The 23,011-nt window shown below is 32.8% G+C and overlaps 2 protein-coding genes across 2 annotated transcripts in view; both read left to right on the top strand.

Moving 5' to 3' along the window:
- Nucleotides 1-10,804, top strand: part of LOC110272385 (beta-glucosidase 13) — a 15,324-nt gene extending 4,520 nt beyond the window's left edge. The window contains exons 9-12 of the mRNA XM_021137331.2: nucleotides 9,414-9,637; nucleotides 9,767-9,798; nucleotides 9,886-10,097; nucleotides 10,520-10,804. Of these exons, the coding sequence (XP_020992990.1) occupies nucleotides 9,414-9,637; nucleotides 9,767-9,798; nucleotides 9,886-10,097; nucleotides 10,520-10,691 (640 nt within the window). The 3' untranslated portion in view covers nucleotides 10,692-10,804. The remainder of the gene's footprint in view (nucleotides 1-9,413; nucleotides 9,638-9,766; nucleotides 9,799-9,885; nucleotides 10,098-10,519) is intronic.
- A 1,470-nt stretch (nucleotides 10,805-12,274) lies between these two features.
- LOC107476780 (beta-glucosidase 12) lies at nucleotides 12,275-22,467 on the top strand. The gene is made up of 12 exons (XM_052259083.1): nucleotides 12,275-12,465; nucleotides 12,560-12,629; nucleotides 13,286-13,344; nucleotides 13,422-13,497; nucleotides 13,603-13,680; nucleotides 14,223-14,310; nucleotides 14,408-14,588; nucleotides 14,684-14,799; nucleotides 15,825-16,045; nucleotides 16,410-16,441; nucleotides 16,555-16,766; nucleotides 22,289-22,467. Exons 1-12 carry the CDS (start codon nucleotides 12,292-12,294, stop codon nucleotides 22,458-22,460), a joined length of 1,479 nt encoding a protein of 492 aa, XP_052115043.1. The 5' UTR covers nucleotides 12,275-12,291; the 3' UTR covers nucleotides 22,461-22,467.
- The last annotated feature ends 544 nt before the right edge of the window (nucleotides 22,468-23,011 follow it).

The following is a 23,011-nucleotide window of genomic DNA, read 5'->3' as shown; positions in this document are numbered from 1 at the left end:
TCCACCATTGGGTAAAACACAATGTTCTCCCTTTTTCTGGCCAAATCACCACTTTCCTTCCCATATTGAAATTCTTGAACCGTGGAAGGGAGTGAAGGATTAATTTTAAAAAAAAAATCTAAGTAAGTAGAATTAGTGTTTGTTTGGACGCTATTAATATAAATTGATAAAAAAATTTTAGTAAAAAATTTTTATTTTTTATTTTTTTAGCATATTTAGTAAATTTTTGGTAGTGAAAGTAAAAATATTAAAAAAATAAAAAATATTTTAAAAAGTTATAATTTATATTTTTTTTAAAAAGATATTTTTATGTAATAAATAAATAAAAAAGTACTTTTATATAATTATATCCAAACATAATTAATAAATAAAAAAATTTCTACATGAATTATCCAAATATAAAATTACTTTTATTTTTTTTATAAAATCTTTAAAAAAATAACTTAAAAAATATCTTTTATTAAAAATTCACCAAAATAAACTCTTATTTGGCAATGGTCTAATAATTAGTTCTAAATAAAGGCTTATTTGACAATGGTCTAATTATTAGTTCTAAATTCTTTATTGACTTACTAATGTCATTGAAAACATTAACCTCTTGTATTATATATAACTTCTTGTTACTAATCTATCTAAGGTTCAACATTTTTATATATACGTATATGTACATTGTTCCGAGGCTTACCTAAAACCGGACGGTGGTTGGGCTTGTTTGTGAGGCCTAAGTGCTAGAGGAAGGTAGTTTCCGACTTGGTCTACGTCTGGGAGCCGCCTCCGAGTTGTATATGTGAAAGAATGGGAGGTGGTACCTGCAAAGACACTCCGATGCCTAAGTCAGCAAGGGTGTAAGCAGGTCTAGAGAATATTGGGACTTAGAGATACCTGAGGAATGTCAGTGTATTTATAGTGATGAACCAATAACCACCGTTGAAGTAGTTCCGCCTTTTAAGGTGGATAACTGTTCCTTTATCTTAGGGAGGTTGAGATATGGCTCCTAGAAGTGGGTAGAGAGATTTTAGGGGCAGTTACTCATTTGAATGAGTGATTATCTGCCAGCTAATCTTCGTCCCCGACTTCTTTAGGGTTAGTCGTGATAGGAACCGACTTCATAGGGAGAAGGTCGGTACAAGGCGAAGCTCAACCTTTTTGGGTTGGGCCTTTTGTTGGGTCAGGGTATGAACAGTGCCCCTACTCGAGCCCAATTTCCTTTAAGATTTGGGTTTGACTATTCTACTCGGGGTCGTAACCGACTTGTGAGGGAACCGACGTGATTTGTTTGCAACCGACGTGAATTTTTGGGACTTTTGATTTTCACAGTTACATCTAATCAAACGTCGCGTCCGTTAGGGGTGTGCGTAGGTATTAATTACCTTGGTAACGGTGCATTCATTAATGACCGCTTCCATTTTTACCATTATGCCCCTAACGTGCTTATAAATGCTTCCCTCTTCCTTCGTTGTTTCGTTTCTTCGATTTTTCAAAATTTTTTCCCTTTCATCTGTTCGTGGAACACTTTCGTATCTGTTCGTGGGATACTTTCGTTGAAGGCTTTCATCTTCCTCTACTCCTTTTCAGGCAAAGGTTGGTTCTTTCTTCCCTTTTATTAAGTGCTTCTGCATGCCTTTTATTTTCTTTGGAGAGGGAGAAGGTGACGTCGTAGGTTGTTAGATTTCATGCCCCTTAGGAACTCTCGTTTTTGATTCTTTTTTCTTTTTCCTTTGTAGGTTTTTATCATACCCTAGGGAAAAAATGTCTTCTGTAGAAGTTCTTGATCAGTGGGTTGATGTTACGGTCTTGGGGGAGGAACCCTTGGTCGATGCCGAGTTCATCACCAACCTTCGCACTCATCACCATATTTGTACTTCTGAGGAGGATGAGCCGAAGTATGAATTGGTGGTCCCAGATCTGGAAGACCAGGTTTGTTTTGGGAGGGATACTGAGGAGGTCCCTCATTTTTTCTACATGTATGAAAGCATGATTACCCGTTTGGGTGTTTTTCTTTCATTTTCTAATTTTGAAATAGCTGTTTTGCGTCACTGCCGAGTTGCTCCTACCCAACTTCACCCCAATTCCTGGGGTTTTCTGAAAATTTACCAGTTTATCAGCCACGCCTTAGATTTTCTGACCTCTTTAAGGATTTTCTTCTATCTTTTCCATATGACCAAGCCCTTCAGTGGGCTAAATAACAAGCAGTAATGGGTGTCTTTCCGAGCCATACAAGGTCGGAGAGTTTTCGCCCTTTTTGATGAATCATTCCATGACTTTAAAAATTATTTTTTCAAAGTTCAAGGTGTAGAGGGTCACCACCCCTTTTTCCTGGATGAAAATTCTGTTCCTCGCTTTCTTCTGTATTGGTTGGAGGCCTCCCCCTGCGAGAAATATGGTTTGGATGACTTGGATGAGGTGGAGGCAGCCATTGTGGGGTTCCTCCGAGAAGTGTGGGTGAGGGCCCCATATCTGGATACCAAAAAATTTCTCCAGGGGTCGCCGTCCTTTGTCCAGGCACAATTAGGTAGCCTTTGTCTTTTATACTTTGTTTCTGACTTGTATCTTGTTTTTCTGACTTGTCTGAATTTTTTGGCTAATAATTGCTTTTACAGAGATGGCGAAGAAGAATTCCAGCGAATCTTACCAGAGAGTCCAGGAGGCCAGGGCAAGATCTCGCGCCAGGACTGGCGGTGCCAGGGTAACTAGCTCCTCTCTTCCTCCTCCTCCTCCTCAAACTTTGGGGACCCCTTCTCGGCCTATTGTTATTTCCTCCTCGGCTTCTTCTCAGCCGCCCCCTCTCCCCCCCGACCTTCTCCTGAGCCAGAGAAAAAGAAGCGTAAGACTTTAGAGTCTTCCTCTTCTTTTGAAGGTGAGGCTAAGGTGGATGCTCCTGCATTTGTTCGGAAACACATCTATCCCCATACCCGTATAGGTATGGATGATGTTTCTGTCCGGAACCACCTCACTATTCTGGCTCAGGAGAGTGTCAGGGCGGCGGCAGTGTGCACAAAGTTTCTTGATGTTTTTGAGAAGACTCCTCTTAGCTCTCTGGGTTCAACTTCGAGGGTTGAAGAGTTGGAGGAAAGGCTTCTCATATATCAGAAACATGAGAAGGAGTTGAAGGAGGAGGTCGCTAAATTGAGGGAGGAGAGGGATAATCTTCGGGAGAAGGGGAGCAAGTTACAAGCCCAATGCAATATGGAGGAGGGCTTGAGGAAGAAGGCGCAGGAGAGTTATTCAAGCTTGTTCAAGGATCTCGTGGAGGTGAGGAAGGACTTGTTGAATTCTCGGACCGCTTACGCCGAGTTGGAGGACTCTGTTGCTGAGGGAGCTGAGGAGGCTTGGAGGATTTTTAAGGAGCAGGTCGGCGTCCTTGCTCCCGATTTAGATTTCTCTCCTTTGGACCCTGACAAAATTGTCATTAATGGGGCCATTGTGTCTCCTCCCCGACCTGTATCTGAGTCTGAGTTGAAGACTCGGGGTCAAAGAATCATAGAGTCTCCTCCCCGTCCAGACAATGCTCCGAGTTCTTCCGAGACTCCTGAGACTTCTCTTCCAACTCCTGTAGGTGCCTCTCTCCCTGGTCCTGATGGCGCTCCGATTCCTCTTCCTGATTCTGGTGGTGATCCTACTACTCCCGGTGGTGATACTTAAAAAATTTGTTGGCTATATGGGGGCCCAGTCTGTGGGTCTCCCTTTTTTGAACTCTTTTTATATCTGTAGTAGTAATGGTACACTGACATTTCTCTTGGCCTTTTAAGGCCGTAAACAACAAATATTTAAAAAACCCTTTTTTGGATAAGGGTAACAAAAAAAATATTTATAAATACCCCTTTTTGGATAAGGGTTTAAGTTACCTTTTGTGTGCATGATTTTCTGTTTTTGTTTGATACTTTAGAAAATTTCTCTGACCTTTTTTCTTGAAAAACCTTTTCTTTGGCTTGTCTGTCTTTATGAGCTTGACAGTTTTTTGGCCTTAGGTTTTTTCGATCTCTCTTTTCCACTATTCCTTTATACTCAACTTTGTGGTTTATTGAGCTTTTATGTCTTAGGTTATTTTTGCGATGCGTTTTTCTTCTACTCGGTTTTTCATTTTGATTTACGGGTCAAAGTGTTTCCGAGCTTCTCTACTCGGGTTTTCATTTCGACTTATGAGTCGGAGTGTTTCCGAGTTTCTTACGATCAACTTATATAACCTCTTTACACCGACTTGTACCTCGTCGTTTTATCCTGACGACCATCTAGGTCGGTTCATGGGATTTTCACGTTTTGTCGAGCTTAAGTCGGCGCGTTTCGTAGAAAAGAAAATAAACGAGAATGATTTTTTATGAGAGATATTTGAAAAAGATCTTTATTTATTTGGAAAGGTACTTTTTACTGCTACTAAGGGCTTTTAACAACTTATTCCCCTTAGGCTCTACTATGATGCCTCGTTAAAAACCCTTTCTTCAGAAAAAACCCTTTGTTTTTTGGGAAAAAATCATGAAGTAGGGAAAAGAGTGCATCAGGGAGTAGAGTTCGCTTTTAACTATAGTACCTTTTCATGTTGCAAGCATGCCACGACCTTGGTAACTCGGTGCCATTTAGGTCGGTCACCTTATAATAACCTCTTCCTAGGACTTCTCTAATCTTGTATGGTCCCTTCCAATTAGCACCGAGTTTTCTTTCTCCTGATTTATTGACTCCAATGTCGTTTCTGATCAAGACCAAGTCGTTTGAGGTGAAGCTTCTTCGAATGACTTTTTTGTTGTACCTGGTGGTCATCCTTTGTTTCAAGGCTGCTTCTCTTATCTGGGCTTGCTCTCGGACTTCGGGGAGTAGTTCGAGCTCCTCTTTGTGCCCCTGTATGTTTTCGTCCTCATCATGGAGAATCACCCTTGGACTTTGTTCGCTGATTTCTACTGGTATCATGGCTTCTACGCCATAAACAAGTCGGAAAGGTGTTTCTCCAGTGGCAGATTGTGGCGTCGTTCGATAAGCCCATAATACTTGTGGGAGCTCTTCTGTCCAAGCTCCCTTTGCTTCTTGTAGTCTTTTCTTCAGCCCTGCCAGTATGACTTTGTTGGCTGCCTCGGCTTGTCCATTGGCTTGTGGATGTTCCACCGATTGTGAACTGGTGTTTGATTTTCATGATGGCCACTAGGTTTTTGAAGGTAGAGTCAGTGAACTGGGTTCCGTTGTCTGTAGTAATGGAATGGGGTATTCCAAACCTTGTGATGATATTTTTGTAGAGGAACCTCCGGCTTCTTTGGGCTGATATGGTGGCCAATGGTTCTGCTTCTATCCACTTTGTGAAGTAGTATATTCCCACGATCAAGTATTTGACTTGTCCTGGGACCTGGGGAAAAGGACCTAACAAATCCATTCCCCATTTTGCAAAGGGCCATGGAGAAGTGATACTGATGAGCTCTTCCGGGGGAGCCACATGGAAATTTGCATGCATCTGACATGGTTGACACTTTTTCACAAACTCTGTGGCATCTTTCTGTAAGGTTGGCCAGTAGAATCCAGCTCGGATCACTTTCCTGGCTAGTGACCTTGCTCCGAGATGATTCCCGCAGATCCCACTGTGAACTTCCTCTAACACCTCGGTGGTTCTTGAGGTCGGTACGCACTTTAACAATGGCGTTGATATCCCCCTTCTGTAGAGAATATTTCTCACCAAAGTGTAATGTTGTGCTTCCCTCCGAATTTTCTTGGCCTCTTTTTCCTCTTTGGGGAGGATGTCGAATTTCATGTATTCGACCAAGGGGTTCATCCATCCGAGGTTTGAACCGGCTACCTCAAGGACGTCTTGTTTGTCTTCTATTTTTACCACGGAGGGTTCCTGGAGAGTTTCCTGGATCAGGCTTCTGTTATTCCCTCCTGGCTTGGTACTTGCTAACTTGGATAGGGCGTCTGCTATGCTATTCAGATCCCGAGCTATGTGTTTGACCTCGGTTTCTGCAAAGCGCCCAAGGTGTTCCAGAGTTTTTTCCAAGAACCTCTTCATATTTGGGTCCTTTGCCTGATACTCTCCACTTATCTGGGAGGTCACCACTTGTGAGTCGCTGTATATCATCACCTTTGTAGCACCGACTTCTTCTGCCAGCTTCAATCCAGCAATCAGGGCTTCATATTCGGCCTGATTATTTGAAGCTGGGAATTCGAATTTAAGGGAAACCTCTATTTGGGTTCCTCTTTCATCCACCAATATTATGCCTGCACCGCTTCCTGTTTTATTTGAGGATCCATCTACATAGAGTTCCCATGTAGTTGGCTTTTCCTCTTGATCTCCTACGTATTCTGCAATGAAGTCGGTGAGGCACTGGGCTTTAATCACCGTCCGAGTTTCATACCTTAAGTCGAACTCGGAGAGCTCTATTGTCCATTGAACCATTCTCCCTGCGACATCCGTTTTTTGGAAGATTTGCTTCATGGGTTGGTTCGTGCGGACTCTTACTGTATGAGCTTGAAAGTAAGGTCGTAGCCTTCGTGAGGCTACTACTAAGGAGTAGGCAAACTTCTCTAGTTTGTGGTATCTTAGCTCGGGTCCTTGTAAAACTTTGCTGATGAAATATACTGGATGCTGGCCGACTTCGTCTTCTCTTATCAGGGCTGACGCGACAGCCTTGTCTGCTACAGATAGATATAGGACGAGGTCTTCTCCAGCTACATGTCGGGTCAGAATCAGAGGTTGGCTCAAGAATCTTTTGAACTCCTGGAATGCCTCCGCGCATTCAGGAGTCCATTCGAACTGACCTCCCTTTCTTAATAATGAGAACAGTGGAAGGAATTTTAGTTCTGATCCTTCCAAGAATTTGGAGAGGGCTGCGAGTCGGTCATTTAGTTGCTAGACCTCTCTTAAACAGGTCGGGCTTTTCATTTCCAGGATAGCTCTACATTTATCGGGATTGGCTTCAATCCCTCTTTGTGTCAGCATAAACCCTAGAAATTTTCCCGCCTCTACCGCGAAGGCACACTTTGCGGGATTTAGTCTCATCCTGTGTAACCTTATGGTGTCAAAGACTCGCGAGAGGTTTAACAAGAGGTCGACTTCTTTCTTGGTTTTCACCAGCATGTCGTCGACGTATACTTCCATTAGGCTCCCAAGGTGGGGAGCAAACACTTTGTTCATCAGCCTTTGGTATGTGGCCCCTGCATTTTTTAATCCAAATGGCATGACCACATAGCAAAAATTTGCTCTAGGCGTGATGAAGGATGTCTTTTCCTGGTCTGGCTCATACATCGGGATTTGGTTATACCCCGAGTAGGCGTCCATGAACGACAAGTATTGATACCCCGAGCTGGAGTCTACTAGGATATCAATACTTGGTAGTGGATAAGGATCCTTGGGACAGGCCTTATTTAAGTCGGTATAGTCGACACACATTCTCCATTTGCCATTTTGTTTTTTGACTAGCACTACATTGGCTAACCATGTTGGGTGCTTGACTTCTCTGATGAAGCCGGCTTCTAGGAGCGCCTGTACTTGTTCTTCTACTACTAGGGCTCTCTGGGCCGAGCTTGCGCCTTATTTGTTGTATGGGTCGGGACCCCGGGTAGACCGAGAGTTTGTGGGACATGAGCTCGGGGTCTATCCTGGACATGTCGGAGGCCTTCCAGGCAAAGAGATCGGAGTTGTCTCTTAGGAGCTTAGTCAACCCTGGTTTTAGGGTTTCCCCTAGGTTGGCTCCTATGTGAGTATTTTTTCCTTCCTCTTCGCCTACCTGTATCTCCTCGGTTTTTCCTCCCGGCTGTGGTCGCAGCTCTTCTCTAACCCTTGCACCACCGAGCTCTATTGTGTGAATCTCTCTGTCTTTTCCTCTCAGGTTTAGGCTTTCATTGTAGCATTTTCTTGCCAATTTCTGATCTCCCCTTACCGTTGCTATCCCCGTTGGGGTCGGGAATTTCATACAAAGGTGGGGAGTGGATACCACCGCTCCGAGTCGATTAAAGGTAGCTCTGCCGATTAAAGCATTATATGCTGACCCTACATCGATGACTATGAAGTCTACACTCAGAGTTTTTGATTTTTCCCCTTTTCCAAAAGTGGTGTGGAGGGGTAAAAATCCCAGTGGCTTTATTGGCGTGTCACCTAATCCGTATAAGGTGTCGGAGTAAGCTCTTAATTCTTTCTCATCCAACCCTAGTTTGTCAAAAGCGGGCTTAAAAAGGATGTCCGCTGAGCTTCCTTGGTCTACTAGGGTTCTGTGGAGATGGGCATTTGCTAGGATCATAGTTATTACCACTGGATCATCGTGTCTAGGTATTATTCCTTGCCTATCTTCTTTTGTGAATGAAATGGTAGGGAGGTCGGATGATTCTCCTCCGACCTGGTAGACTCTCTTAAGATGCCTTTTACGAGAGAATTTGGTGAGTCCCCCTCCCGCGAACCCTCCTGAGATCATATGGATATGTCTCTCCGGAGTCTGCGGTGGTGGGTCTCTTCTATCCATATCGTCTCGCTTTCTCTTTCCATGACTGTCCGACCTTTCTATGAGATATATGTCAAGCCGACCTTCTCTAGCCAGTTTTTCTATCACATTTTTAAGGTCGTAACAGTCATTTGTGGAGTGACCATATATTTTATGGTACTCGTAGTAGTCGCTGCGGCTCCCCCTTTTTTTATTTTTAATGGGTCTGGGAGGTGGCAGGCTTTTGGTATTGCAAATTTCTCTGTATACATCCACTATAGAAACCTTTAGAGGGGTATAAGAGTGATATTTCCTTGGTCTATCGAGGCCGACCTTCTCTGTGCTAATCGTTGGTTTCCTGGTGAAGTGTCAAGTCTGCGTCATTGTTTCTGGTGTCCAGATTCTCTTGTTCAGAATCTGATTCCACATGACCCTCTTCGGGGGATATGTCCGCCATCACTGGTTGATCTCTCGGGTCCCCGGCAACGGCGCCAATGTTCCGAGGCTTACCTAGAACCGGACGGTGGTTGGGCTTGTTTGTGAGGCCCAAGTGCTAGAGGAAGGTGGTCTCCGACTTGGTCTACGTCTGGGAGCCGCCTCCGAGTTGTGTATGTGAAAGAATGGGGGGTGGTACCTGCAAAGACACTCCGATGCCTAAGTCAGCAAGGGTGTAAGCAGGTCTAGAGAGTATTGGGACTTAGAGATATCTGAGGAATGTCAGTGTATTTATAGTGGTGAACCAATAACCACCGTTGAAGTAGTTCCGCCTTTTAAGGTGGATAACTATTCCTTTATCTTAGGGAGGTTGAGATATAGCTCCTAGAAGTGGGTAGAGAGATTTTAGGGGCAGTTACTCATTTGAATGAGTGATTATCTGCCAGCTAATCTTTGTCCCCGACTTCTTTAGGGTTAGTCGTGATAGGAACCGACTTCATAGGTAGGAGGTCGGTACAAGGCGAAGCTCAACCTTTTTGGGTTGGACCTTTTGTTGGGTCAAGATATGAACACACATATTATACTATAATACAGGTTTATGGAACCAATAACAAGAGGAAAATATCCAAGATCCATGCAGCAATATGTGGGAAGCCGGTTACCAAGTTTCAGCAAAGAGCAATCTAAGCAACTTATAGGTTCATTTGATTTTATTGGACTCAATTATTACACCTCTAATTATGCTGCTCATTTACTCCATGAAAACAATGACAATACCAAACCAAACTATTTCACGGATTCACATGTCAATATGACAAGTAAGTACACTTCACTTTAAATAAAATGTTTCATTTTCAAATAAATAATTTGGTATATTAAAAAATAAATATTATTGAAACCGAAAATAATGTACCCTTTTTTTCTTTCTTTCTTTCTTTTTTATGCAGCTGAGCGAAATGGGATACCCATTGGGCCAAGGGTATGTAATGTATTTCTTATTTTTGTTATTATTGTTATATATTTATTTTTTATATATGAATAATTAATAAATCGAAAATGTACACAGGCTGCTTCAACTTGGCTATATGTATATCCAAAGGGAATTCGAGAGATATTGTTGTACACAAAGAAAACATATAACAACCCTTTAATTTACATCACAGAAAATGGTATCGATGAGTTCAATGATCCAACACTACCACTTGAAGAGGCCCTCATGGATACTTTTAGAATTGACTACTATTATCGCCACCTTTATTATGTTTCAACCGCAATCAAGTAAGTTACTTTTAGTTATTTATTAATTTCAACGTTATATCTTGATTATTTATTGGTTTAATTATTTTATTGGTTTTTATAATTTTATTAAAATTTTAATTAAATTTTTATATATATTTTTAATTACATCACTATATTATCTTTAATTTTATAATTAAATCATTTTTATGTTAAAAAATATTAAAATTGACAGAATATTTTTTTACAAAGTAAAGACGTAATTAAAAATCTAATTAAATCTTTCATCACATAAATTTTAAAAAAAATATTCTATTAATTTTAACGTTTTTAACATTAAAATAATCTAATTAAAAAAATAAAAATAATATTCAATTACAAAAAAAAATTATAAAAATTAACAAAATAATTAAACCTTATTTCTTATTCAATCTTATGTAATTTATTGGCTTTTATTGTTGTAGGGATGGAGTGAATATAAAAGGGTATTTTGCATGGTCACTATTGGACAACTTTGAATGGGGCAATGGTTACACGGTGCGTTTTGGAATTAACTTTGTTGATTATAAAGATAATTTGAAAAGGCACAAAAAGCTTTCTGCTCATTGGTTTAGGAATTTTCTTAAAAAATATTAGACTTTTAATTATTTCTTGATGTAATAATGGTCATTTTATTCCAAATAATGTAAACGTGACCATTTGTATGAATGAATGAACAATTCTAATATTAAATAATCTTAAATTTGAAATGATATTTTGCATTTATCATTGTTGAAAACTTTATTTTAAAACATCTATCATATATATAATTAAATCCATAGAAAATTAGAAATAATCCTCTCACTGGTTCAAGAAGACAATAACTTATTTTTATTATTAAATTACCTATTACACTATTTGTACAAGATAAGGCTTCAATAAGTATTGCTGATGAAAGGATATGTTCTTATTATTTTATGCAATCATTTGTTACCTTTTTCATTATGATCTTCCTGAAACCTTAGAAGATGAATGTAAAGGGATGTTTTTAAACATGGCTTGAAAAGATACCCAAAATTCTCGGGTCGTTTGGGTAAAAAATTTCCTCAAAAAACATTAGTTAGACATTACATGTGACATAAGCAAAGTTCAATGCATGTGTTTTATGTTTAATTTACAACTTCACTCAACTATGGCATGAGGTGCACATGCACCTTGTGTTGTATAATTTAATTAGTTACTTGACTACTTCTTTATATATATTTATTTATTAAGACTGCCATATAGAAAGATATAAATAACATGCACCCGAGCTAGGATCAGATAAATACTATTGCATGGATTGTATGTGCTGACTCGTTCTTTCATATCATGTATTTTTTTTTTTTGTCTCCGGTATTCCTTGACCTGATAAGTCAAAAATTAATCCGTTGTGATACTGAATTCCATTTAAAAATTTGTCGCTGATTAATGGGTTGCTGCATAAAAATGGTTAACCACTTACATAAAAATATTTAAAATAATTTTTTTGAGATGTTTTTTAATAATTAAAATTTAATATATAATTAATTAAATTGTGTTATTTTTTGTTAAAATCAAATCAAACAAATTAATTTGACTAAAAAGAATGATAAATCAAACTTTGAATTATCTAAATTAATATTTTTTTTATAAAAAATGACTACAATATTTTTTATAATAGAAATATTATAGTTATTTTAAAAAAATATTAATTTAGACTAGTTTAAAATTTAATTTATTAGTTTTTTAGTTAAATTAATTTGTTTGGTCTAATTTTAATAAAAATAACACAGATTAATCGGTTATATATATTGAATTTAATTATTAAAAAATATCTTAAAAGATATTTTTAACATCTTTATCTAAATGACTCCCTTAAATTAAATGCTATGAATTTGTCTTCTTGTGCACCACGTTTATCATAGATATCAAATTATCAATTGCACCAATTTGAATTCAAATAATATATAATATAACATTTGCCACTTGGAGTGTCAATATATATAATTGATTAAAAAATATAATTAATATATTTGATTAAATTTCTTAAGGCTTCCATATACACGTGTTTTTAATTTAACTTTTTTGAAATGCTAATTAAAGTAGTGAAAATTATTTGAATAAATTAAACAAGAGAAACGAGAGTGTAGGTAGAGTTTAAGAAAAACACGACAAGGCTACCTATAAATTGAAACTTAAAGGAGCATTAAAGCAATCAACCTCCAATTATTGTAATATGAGTATGGGTATGGCAATTGCATTCCTTGGTGTTTTGGCTCTTCTTGTTAGCAACTCATGTTCCGCACCAACCGAACCCGGTTCGCCAACTCTTTCCAATGACGTTACGTTGCTAAACCGGAGTAGTTTTCCAGCAGGTTTCATCTTTGGGACTGCCTCCTCTGCTTACCAGGTACTCAACAACATATATACTTTCATCAATATATACCTTATTATTATTATTAAGAAAATAATTAAATGTGTTTATTTATTTATTGATGGTGTAGTATGAAGGTGCTGCTAATGAAGGTGGCAGGGGACCAAGTATATGGGACACCTTAACTCATCAACACCCAGGTAACATTCAAACAATAATTTAGCTCTTTTTCTTTCTCTTATTTATTTATTTATTATTATTTCATTGCTATGATACACAGACACTGATATAGACACGAGACATGATACGATACGAAATACGCCGACAGGCGAATTTTAAAATCTTAGAAGACATAGAGACACGTATACATATAAAATATAAAGTATTTTTTAAATAAATCGTAATGATATTTTGATATTTTATTGATATTAAAATATAAATTAATTTTTTAATTATTTTTAATATTTTATTTTAATTATATCAAATATTTAAAATATTTTTTTATTTTAATAAATAATGTGTCTGATAGGCGAATACAGCAACTCAGCGAAGTATCATGCTTTATTGTCATTGTTTACTTACATGTAAATTATTGGACTTCTATTGGTCATCTTGTGGTATATGTTAATGTTATGTCTTTATATTAAAACGTTTTTTTTTATTAATATACATTCGAATAAATAAAGAATTGAATAAATCGTCACAAAAAGAAGAAGAAGAATAGATTAATAAATATATTAGTATCTATTACTCCACTAGTAATCAATAACTAAGAAGTACATATATAGTTATATTTCTAACATTTATTTATATGCATTCTATTTTTATGGTTTGTGATTGTTGCTATGACATACAGAAAAAGTACAAGACGGAAGCAATGGAGATGTAGCTGTTGATCAGTATCATCGTTATAAGGTACAAAACATTAATAAGTATTTTTTGAAAGGGATATATACGAGCCATATTTATTATGAATCATTTAATATTATTAGGAAGATGTTGCGATCATGAAGTATGTGAATACGGATGCCTACAGATTCTCTATTTCTTGGTCTAGAATATTGCCTAGTAAGTAGACACTATTATATTATATTTACTAATCAACATCCTTAATTAATTACGGGTTTCATCTAATAATTGAATATCTCATATCTTCATCAATATTATATGCAGAAGGAAAAATTAGTTCGGGCATAAATCAAGAAGGAATAAAATATTACAACAACCTTATCAATGAGCTTCTCGCTAATGGTACGGTCTTAATTATTATATGAAGGAAAAGTATGAAGAGTTAATATATTATCTGTTAATTTATTGTCAATAATAATTAATTATTATATTTTAAATATATATATAAGAAAATATATTTAGAAAATATATTTATAAAGATATTTTTACTAAACACATCTGTAAAGATACTTCTATTAAACATAATTATAAATAAGATCAAATTGATAGAAATTGACAGAAATACGATTGATAACGTAGTGGGATTGTTATTATATTTATGATTAGAGATAGAAATGAGTTGAACTGAATTAAACCATGTTAAAATCAATTTCGACTCACAAAAATTAAATTCAACTCATATTTTAGTTCATTAATAATTAAAATTTATTTATAAAACTCTAGTTTGTCTGCCAAAAGTTTACCATAATTTATAAGATAGAATTTTCAATAACAAACTTCTCTAATTAATTAATTTAAAAGTTCGAAATTCGAATTCTTCCTTAAAAATTAAATTCTCTTTTTTCATTCATATATTAATTTATTTTGATATTATTGACAAGCAGGTCTAGAACCATTTGTGACCCTTTTTCATTTTGATCTTCCCCAAGCCTTACAAGATGAGTACAGTGGCTTCTACAGCCCTAATATTATGTAAGTAGTGATGTCACTACAAGAATTTCTACACATACTAGACTTGAAAGTTGAAACAATTATATATATTGATTTGTATGTACATACTTTTTTACAGAAAGGATTTTGAAGATTATTCGGAATTATGCTTTAAAGAATTTGGAGATAGAGTGAAATATTGGATTACACTAAACGAACCATGGACTTATAGTGTTGGTGTAGATAAGCCTTACCTCGCCACACACTATCAACTTCTTGCTCATGCCGCTGCTGTCCAAATTTATAAAGCTAAATATCAGGTTTAATTTATTTCATTTATTTCCACTAATAATTCAAAATCATAGCTTTATTTAATTTCTTCTTAACATTATTATTGTGAGTGCCTTGTAATCAGGTTTCTCAGAAAGGCTTGATAGGCATCACGTTAAATTGTGGTTGGTTCTTGCCATACTCAAACAACACTTTGGATATCCATGCTGCTCAAAGAGCTCTTGATTTCGCGCTTGGATGGTAAAAATTTCCATTCCTCTTCTTTTAATATCATGAAACTTTTTTTTTTCGAAGACTTAAATTTGTTTTTAAAATTTAAACTGATAATAAAACACACATTAATGGTTATAATTTTAAGATTTAATTATTATGTTGGTCTTTATATTTTTATTNAATTTTTTAATTATATAAAAATATTAAAATTAACATAATATTTCTCTCAAAATATATACGATTAAAGATCAAATTAGATTTTTAATTATAAATATCTTCCATTTACAAAAATATATTTAATTAATTCTAATATTTTTTACACTAGGAAAGACCTAATTATAAAATTAAAGTAGTGTAAGAATCCAATTAAAAAAATATATAGATAGACTTAATTATAAATTTGATAAAACTATAAAAACTAACAAAATAATTAAACCTAATTTTAATATGTTCTTTTAAGCAAAGGTCTATTTTTGGATTTACTTAAATTTTTACATATACTTTCTCTCTTTATAATTTGTCTTATGTTAAATTTTTTTTCTTTTTGAGTCCAATTAATAATGATCAAACTCTAAACATTTTAATCAGATGTTCTAATATCATATCATGAAATAATTTTTTTTAAAGTTTAAACGGATAATAAGAAGAGACACATGAATAGTTATATATCTGATATTTAATTTAATTTTTAAAAAAATGTGTAAAAAACTTTAGAAAAAGTTGAAGGAATTACCATTAATTTAAAAATAACCAATAATTAAAAATAAAAGAATGAATAAATTAAAACGATAATTTCAAAATAAATAAATAAATAAATAAACTTATTTGACAATACAATACAATACAATCAAATGATTAGTTATTGACTACTGAACTTTGTTGACTTTTTAATTGGTTTGGAAACAGTAACCTCTTGTATTATATATAATAAATTCTTGATATTCATCTAAGGTTCAACATATATATACACTAGATTAGGGTAGTAGTTTCATAATAACATCAAATTTTCAAATTGAAAAGAAATATTATATATATACACACACATACATCAGGTTTATGGAACCAATAACAAGAGGAAAGTATCCAAGATCCATGGAGAAGTATGTGGGGAGCCGGCTACCAAATTTCAGCGAAGAGCAATCTAAGCAACTTATAGGTTCATTTGATTTTATTGGACTCAATTATTACACTTCTAATTATGCTGCTCATTTACTCCATCCAAACAATGACACCGATCCTACCTATTGGACGGATCAACATGTCAATTTGACAAGTAAGTACACTTTAACATAAAATGTTTCATTTTTTATAAATCTTTTGGTATATTAAAAATGTTTAATTATTCTGTTATTCCTATAATTTTACTAAATTTTTAATTAGATTTTTATATTTTTTTTCGATTGAGTCTTTATATTATATCAGATTTTGTAATTAAGACCATACCGTAATAAAAATGCTAGAATTAATAAAATATTTCGTTAAACAAAACGAATATATCGTCTAACACTTGACTGAATATTCTATATAGTTTAACAGAATATTTCATTAATTTTTTAACGTTTTTGTCACGTAGAGACTTACTTACAAAATTTGATATTATTGAAAAAATAATGTACTTTTTTTTTTCTTTTATGCAGCTGAGCGAAATGGGATACCCATTGGGCCAAGGGTATGTATATATGCACGATTCTCCTTCATTATTATTTGTATGTTAATTTGTTTTACTATATTATTATGTATTTATTTTATGAATAATAATTAATAAATCCAACATCTACACAGGCTGCTTCATCTTGGCTATATGTCTATCCAAAGGGAATTCAAGAAATATTGTTGTACATAACGAAAACATATAACAACCCTTTAATTTACATCACAGAAAATGGTATTGATGAGTTCAATGATCCAACACTATCACTTGAAGAAGCCCTTATAGATACTTTTAGAATTGATTACCATTATCGCCACCTTTATTATGTTTCAACCGCAATCAAGTAAGTTGCACCTTCTATTTAGTTATTTATTAATTTCATAGTTATATTTTGGTATCTCTTGTTCGATTTATAACCTTTTTAGGTTGATCGAGTAATTAGTTTGTTTATTTTAACTTTTCGAGTTAGAAAATATCGTGAACAAAAAAATTATTTTATTCTATTTGTTTAATTATTGTCTTTTATTATTGTGGGATGGTGCGAATGTAAAAGGGTATTTTGCATGGTCATTGTTGGACAACTTTGAATGGTTCAATGGCTACACCGTGCGTTTTGGAATTAACTTTGTTGACTATAAAGATAATTTGAAAAGGCACCAAAAACTTTCTGCTGATTGGTTTAAGGATTTTCTTAAAAAAAATTAGACTTATTTCTCGATGTAATAATAATGGTAATCATACTCCAAATAATGTAATAAACATGGCCATTTATATGAATGACCAATTCCGAGATTAATAATCTTAAATTTGAAATTATATTTTGCATTTATCGCTGTTGAAAACTTTTGAAACACCTAGTACCATATGATATGAATCCGTAGTGTTTCGAACGTGAGATTATTATGATTATTTTTTGTAATCATGGAATATAAGTCCGTATGATCAAAACACGAAATTGCGGCCAAGTGGAATTGTCAAAATTAAATGTGTCAAGGTTACATTGTCGGGCTAAATCATTACCTATTTTAAATGGATTTAAAAAAGAAAAAAGATAAGCTCATGAAATAAAATGCTCAACAGATTCAATCAGATATTAATTCATAGTTAGACGGTTCGGATTAATCTAATTAATCTATTTTTTTTTTTGCTAACGTACAATTTTAAAAATTATAATTTGATGTTTAATTTGTGTCTAACTTTTTTTTAGTAAATTTTAAATATTTAAAAATTATTTATTTTTATATTTTTATAATTAAATATTAATTTTTAACTTTTTTTTAATAAATTAGATAACATTTTTAAACACCATAATAATTACCTTTAAACTAATATTATTACTGTAAAGTTTAAAAAAAAAGTAGTTAGACATTAGCTAGCTTACCAAAGCATGTCTACTATAAATAACTAAATATTAACCATAATATGTCCGTACCCAAACCATATATGTACCTGAAATAATGAAGTATTAAACAAAAATAGCATACCCCAGCTTTAGGGAGTTACATTACACCTCCATAAACTGTTGTGTGTGGGTTTTACTCATTTTGTTAGATTTGTCCCATTTTTTTTCTAAATTTGCATTTGATCTTATCATCGTGAGTTGTACAAATTCATATTTTGCTTTTGGTTCTCAAATATATATATAAGTAGTAGTATTAGTGTACATTTTCATATGTTCATAACTCTTAATTGAGGTAACAAATAGTAGTGAATGGCTATGGCATTTCATAACAATAATCTAAATCTTCTCCTCCTTGGTGTGTTCCCTCTTCTTGTTTGCTTGTCGGTAACAACCACCATAGCCGGTCCGCCGATTCTCGACGTTTCTTCGCTAAATCGAAGCAGTTTTCCGGCCGGTTTTGTCTTTGGAACTGCCACTTCTTCCTATCAGGTTTATCTTTTGTCTAAATTAAATTACACTACATTCATTAATTAATTCTATTGTTTAATGATTGTCTTTTAATTTTAAACTTTTTTATTACGTCTAGATATATTCATCACAAAATGAAAAGACTATATAATATAGTCTTAAAATTTTAATACACATATGTATGTTTATCATATTATCTATATGCATGTGTATGCATTTAACTAAGATAATAACAAGCAATTATGAAATTCATATACACAAATATGGATTAAATATTAAAATGTTAAAGTAGGTTTTTTTTTTGTGTTTTAATTGGTGCAGGTTGAGGGTGCTTGGAATGAAGATGGTAAAGGAGCAAGTACATGGGACAACTTAACTCATAGTCATCCAGGTAAAATTAAAAGATGTTATTAATTCATTATGCTTTTTGTTTCTTTATAATTGAGAATAATTGATATGAATCAATGGAATTCAGAACAAATAGAAGATAGAAGCACTGGGGATATAGCTATTGATCACTATCATCGCTATAAGGTATAATCCGATCCATATATATATATACATTTGAAATTAAATTTTTATCAGTAAAAAAAATATAGTTATTGTTGACTAATTAAAAATTGATTTTATATGCTTATTCTAAAATAATATCTATGTTAAGTACGTATTAAATTAGATAATTACTTTATTATTCACACTGTTTATTATTCTCATTATCTTTTTATAATTTTCATAGAATAATAATGAAAAATTTTCAAGTCATAAGAGACAATTAGTCAAGCTAATTTTTTTACTCTCATGCATACAAATAACAAAAGAATAAAGAATTGGGGATATGAAAGAAAGAAAGAAAGAAAGAAATATTCTTAATTTAAACCATATTTTTGTATGTTACTAGGAGGATATTAAGATCATGAAGGATATGAACACCGATGCTTATAGATTCTCCATCTCTTGGGCAAGAATATTACCAAGTAAGAAAATATAATATATTATTGGATTTACTAATTGCATCCTTAATTATGGTGTTATTGTTTCCTCTAATTAATTGAATTTTTTTAATTTGATTTATATTAACAAAAATGCAGAAGGGAAAGTTAGTGGGGGTATAAATCAAGAAGGCATCGCACATTACAACAAACTTATCAACGAGCTACTAGCCAATGGTCATATATATACTCATTTATATTAGAGAAAAGGACAAATCGATTCTTTATTTTTTGGTCCGTGAACATTTAAATTTTTGAGGATTTAAAAATACATTTAAGTCTCTGATATTTTTAAAATCTGGACATATTGATTTCTGTATCTAATTTATCCAATTTTAAAAATTCTCTCATTTGTGCATCCGTATCAACCAAGTCAGTACAACGGGAATCATATTTAATTTTTCTGTTGAGTCTGACAAACCAAGTGAACACAAGGAATCGATATATCCAAATTTTAAAAGAATATAAATTTAAATGTCTACGGATCAAAAGGTCAAGGACCTATTTATTCTTTTCTCTTTATATTATAAATGTTTGATTTTGTTGATATTCATTATCAAATTAAATCAAATAATATTGTGATTAATTATATCAGGAATGCAACCATTTGTAACCCTTTTTCATTGGGATCTTCCACAAGCCTTGCAAGATGAGTACAAGGGCTTTAACAGCCCTAATATTTCGTAAGTGATAGTTAAAGTCTTAAAGACATCATTATTTATATATTTTTTATTATTTATTTTATAACAAGGTATTAGAATTTTATGAGAGTGATGAAATATAAGTTTATACTTTTTCAGAAAGGATTTTGAAGAGTATGCAGATATCTGCTTCAAAAATTTTGGAGAGAGAGTGAAGCATTGGATTACTCTTAATGAGCCATGGACTTATAGCATGAGAATGGAACAACCTTACATGTCTTCACACTACCAACTCCTTGCTCATGCTGCTGCAGTCAAACTTTATAAAACAAAATATCAGGTGCACTATAATAACCATAAGAGAAAGTACATGGGGCCTTATTAACTGATTATAAAATTAATAAATTGTTTTTAATTTATATAAAACTATTTTATTGATAGATTAAGAATCTAATTACGTTGTGTTATAAAGTTATTAATAGGTGTGGTTTTGATTTTTGTACAATACTATTTTATAGACTCACATTTGATTTTGATTCTGGTTAACCAATTAAAAATTAGTTTTTAGAGTTTTGTCTTTAAAGTTTGATAAACTAAAATTCAAATAAATATGGTTATGATTTTTAAAATTATTTTAAAAAATTGGCTATCTAAAATGTAGTAATGAATTTTTAATTAACCGATTAACTACATTTTGAATTTAAAATATAGAGCCCTAATTTAATTTCTATGAAATATCTTGCATTACAACATTAATTGAATTTAAAAATTAATGTGAGCAGGCTAGTCAAAAAGGCTTGATAGGCATCACCTTGAATTCTAATTGGTTCATACCGTTCTCAAACAAAACCATAGATGAAGAAGCTGCCCAACGAGCTCTTGATTTTCAATTTGGATGGTAAAATAATGATGATGACTATTTTAGTTATTGCATTAATTTTATTCTTAATTAAAATTAAAGATAAATAAGATTAATTTAAACCTTATTCCATATGATATATCCGATTAATTTTATTTTAGGTTTATGGATCCACTAACAAAAGGAGAGTATCCAAAATCCATGAGAAGTTATGTGGGAAACAGGCTACCAAAATTCACAGAAGAGGAAGCAAAGATACTTATTGGTTCATATGATTTCATCGGAATAAATTACTACACTTCTAATTATGCTGCCCATTTAACCAAACCATTTGACAGAACCAAACCTCCTATGTATGCCACTGATCCCCAATGCGATATAACATGTAAGAATATATTTATCATTTTTATGCATTTTTTATAGGTTTAATTACTCTATTGGTTCTTATAGTTTCGTGAAATTTTTAATTAGGTCTTTATATAATTTTTTTTTTAATTGAGTTCTTACACCAATTTTTTTTTAATTAATCCCTACACTTTTTTTCCTTTTATTTAGGTCCCCATACCAATTCTTTTTTTTTAGTTGGGTCCCTGTAAAATTAAGCCAATTACTACTAAAAATGACTTAATTGAAAAAAAATAGTGTAGAGACCAATTAAAAAGGAAAAAAAGTATAGAGACTTAATTAAAAATTTCACGAAACTATAGAGATCAACAGAGTAATTAAACACTTTTTATATAATAATTTTTTTTAAATAAAATTAATACCAAATAAAAAAAATCATATTATAGTGTACAAAAATTTCAAATTTGTACATATATGATTTCTCTATTTTTTATATATGCATTTTTCTCTCCAATAAAATTACTTATTTAAAGAAGAAGAATAGAGGCAACATATATATATAATTTATGATATGAAAAATATTTAATTTTAATTTCTTATGACTCTTGACTTATGATAGCTGAGCGTGATGGTAGACCCATTGGACAAAGGGTAAGGATGACTAAATTTTCCTTTATTGATTTACTCTAATTATATATTAATTTGTATACTATGTCATTATTTATTTATTTATTTGGTGAATGACAAATTAAATCCAATTTCTATATATTATATAGGCTGCTTCACATTGGCTATATGTATATCCAAAGGGAATTGAAAAGCTATTGTTGTACACAACGGAAAAGTATAACAACCCTTTAATTTACATCACAGAAAATGGTACACTACTTATTTTATTTAATTTCTTCCAATAACCATTTTATTTTATTCTATTAATAAATAATAATAATAATAATGTATAGGTATGGATGAGTTTAATGATCCAACACTAACACTTGAAGAGGCCCTTATGGATACTTACAGAATTGATTATTACTATCGCCATCTTTATCATGTTTTACAAGCAATCAAGTAAGTGGCACTGGCTCATATTAATTAATTTCTTACAATTAAGATTGAATGATGATGAATAATTTATTTATTTATTGTTGTAATTAAAAGGGGAGGTGCGAATGTAAAGGGGTATTTTGCATGGACATTTTCGGATAACTTTGAATGGAACAGTGGCTATAATCAGCGCTTTGGACTTGTCTTCATTGACTACAAAGATAATTTGAAAAGACACCAAAAGCTTTCTGCTCGTTGGTTTGGCAACTTCCTCAAAAGAAATTGAGAGTGGACACAACCAGAAAATTGATTCGATTTACATAAAAAATCAAATAAAATATATATGTAATTAAATTTAGTTTAAGATATTTATGTAATTTTAATTTTCAATTATTAATTTACTTATGTAATTTATCCTAAAAATTAAATAACAAAAACTAATTGAGCCTATAAGATATATTCAAAACTAAAATTAACATCTAATATATTTTTTTTTTACGTTTTTAATTGTTAAACAATATTTTAAAAAAAATATTATTTAAAAAATATTATTAAATTATAAAAAAATATAATTTTAATTTTAACAATATTTAAATAATTATAATAATATATTCGTACTAGAATCCACCTTATTAAAACTTTAAGAAAAAACTCTAAAAACCTAGAATATGTTTCCGTTGTAAATGTCCATGTGTAAATAAAACAAACACATAACTTACATAAAAATATATATTTTTTCATACAAGATTGCTAGATATTCAAGTATTTATTTATCTAAGTTTATTTAAGTAAGTTCAATTTCAACAAAAATCATTCTGATTAAAAGAGCGTCACTAT

Source organism: Arachis duranensis, chromosome 3, assembly GCF_000817695.3.
Source record: "Arachis duranensis cultivar V14167 chromosome 3, aradu.V14167.gnm2.J7QH, whole genome shotgun sequence".
Lineage (NCBI taxonomy): Eukaryota > Viridiplantae > Streptophyta > Magnoliopsida > Fabales > Fabaceae > Arachis > Arachis duranensis.
This window is presented reverse-complemented; position numbering and strand designations above follow the sequence as displayed.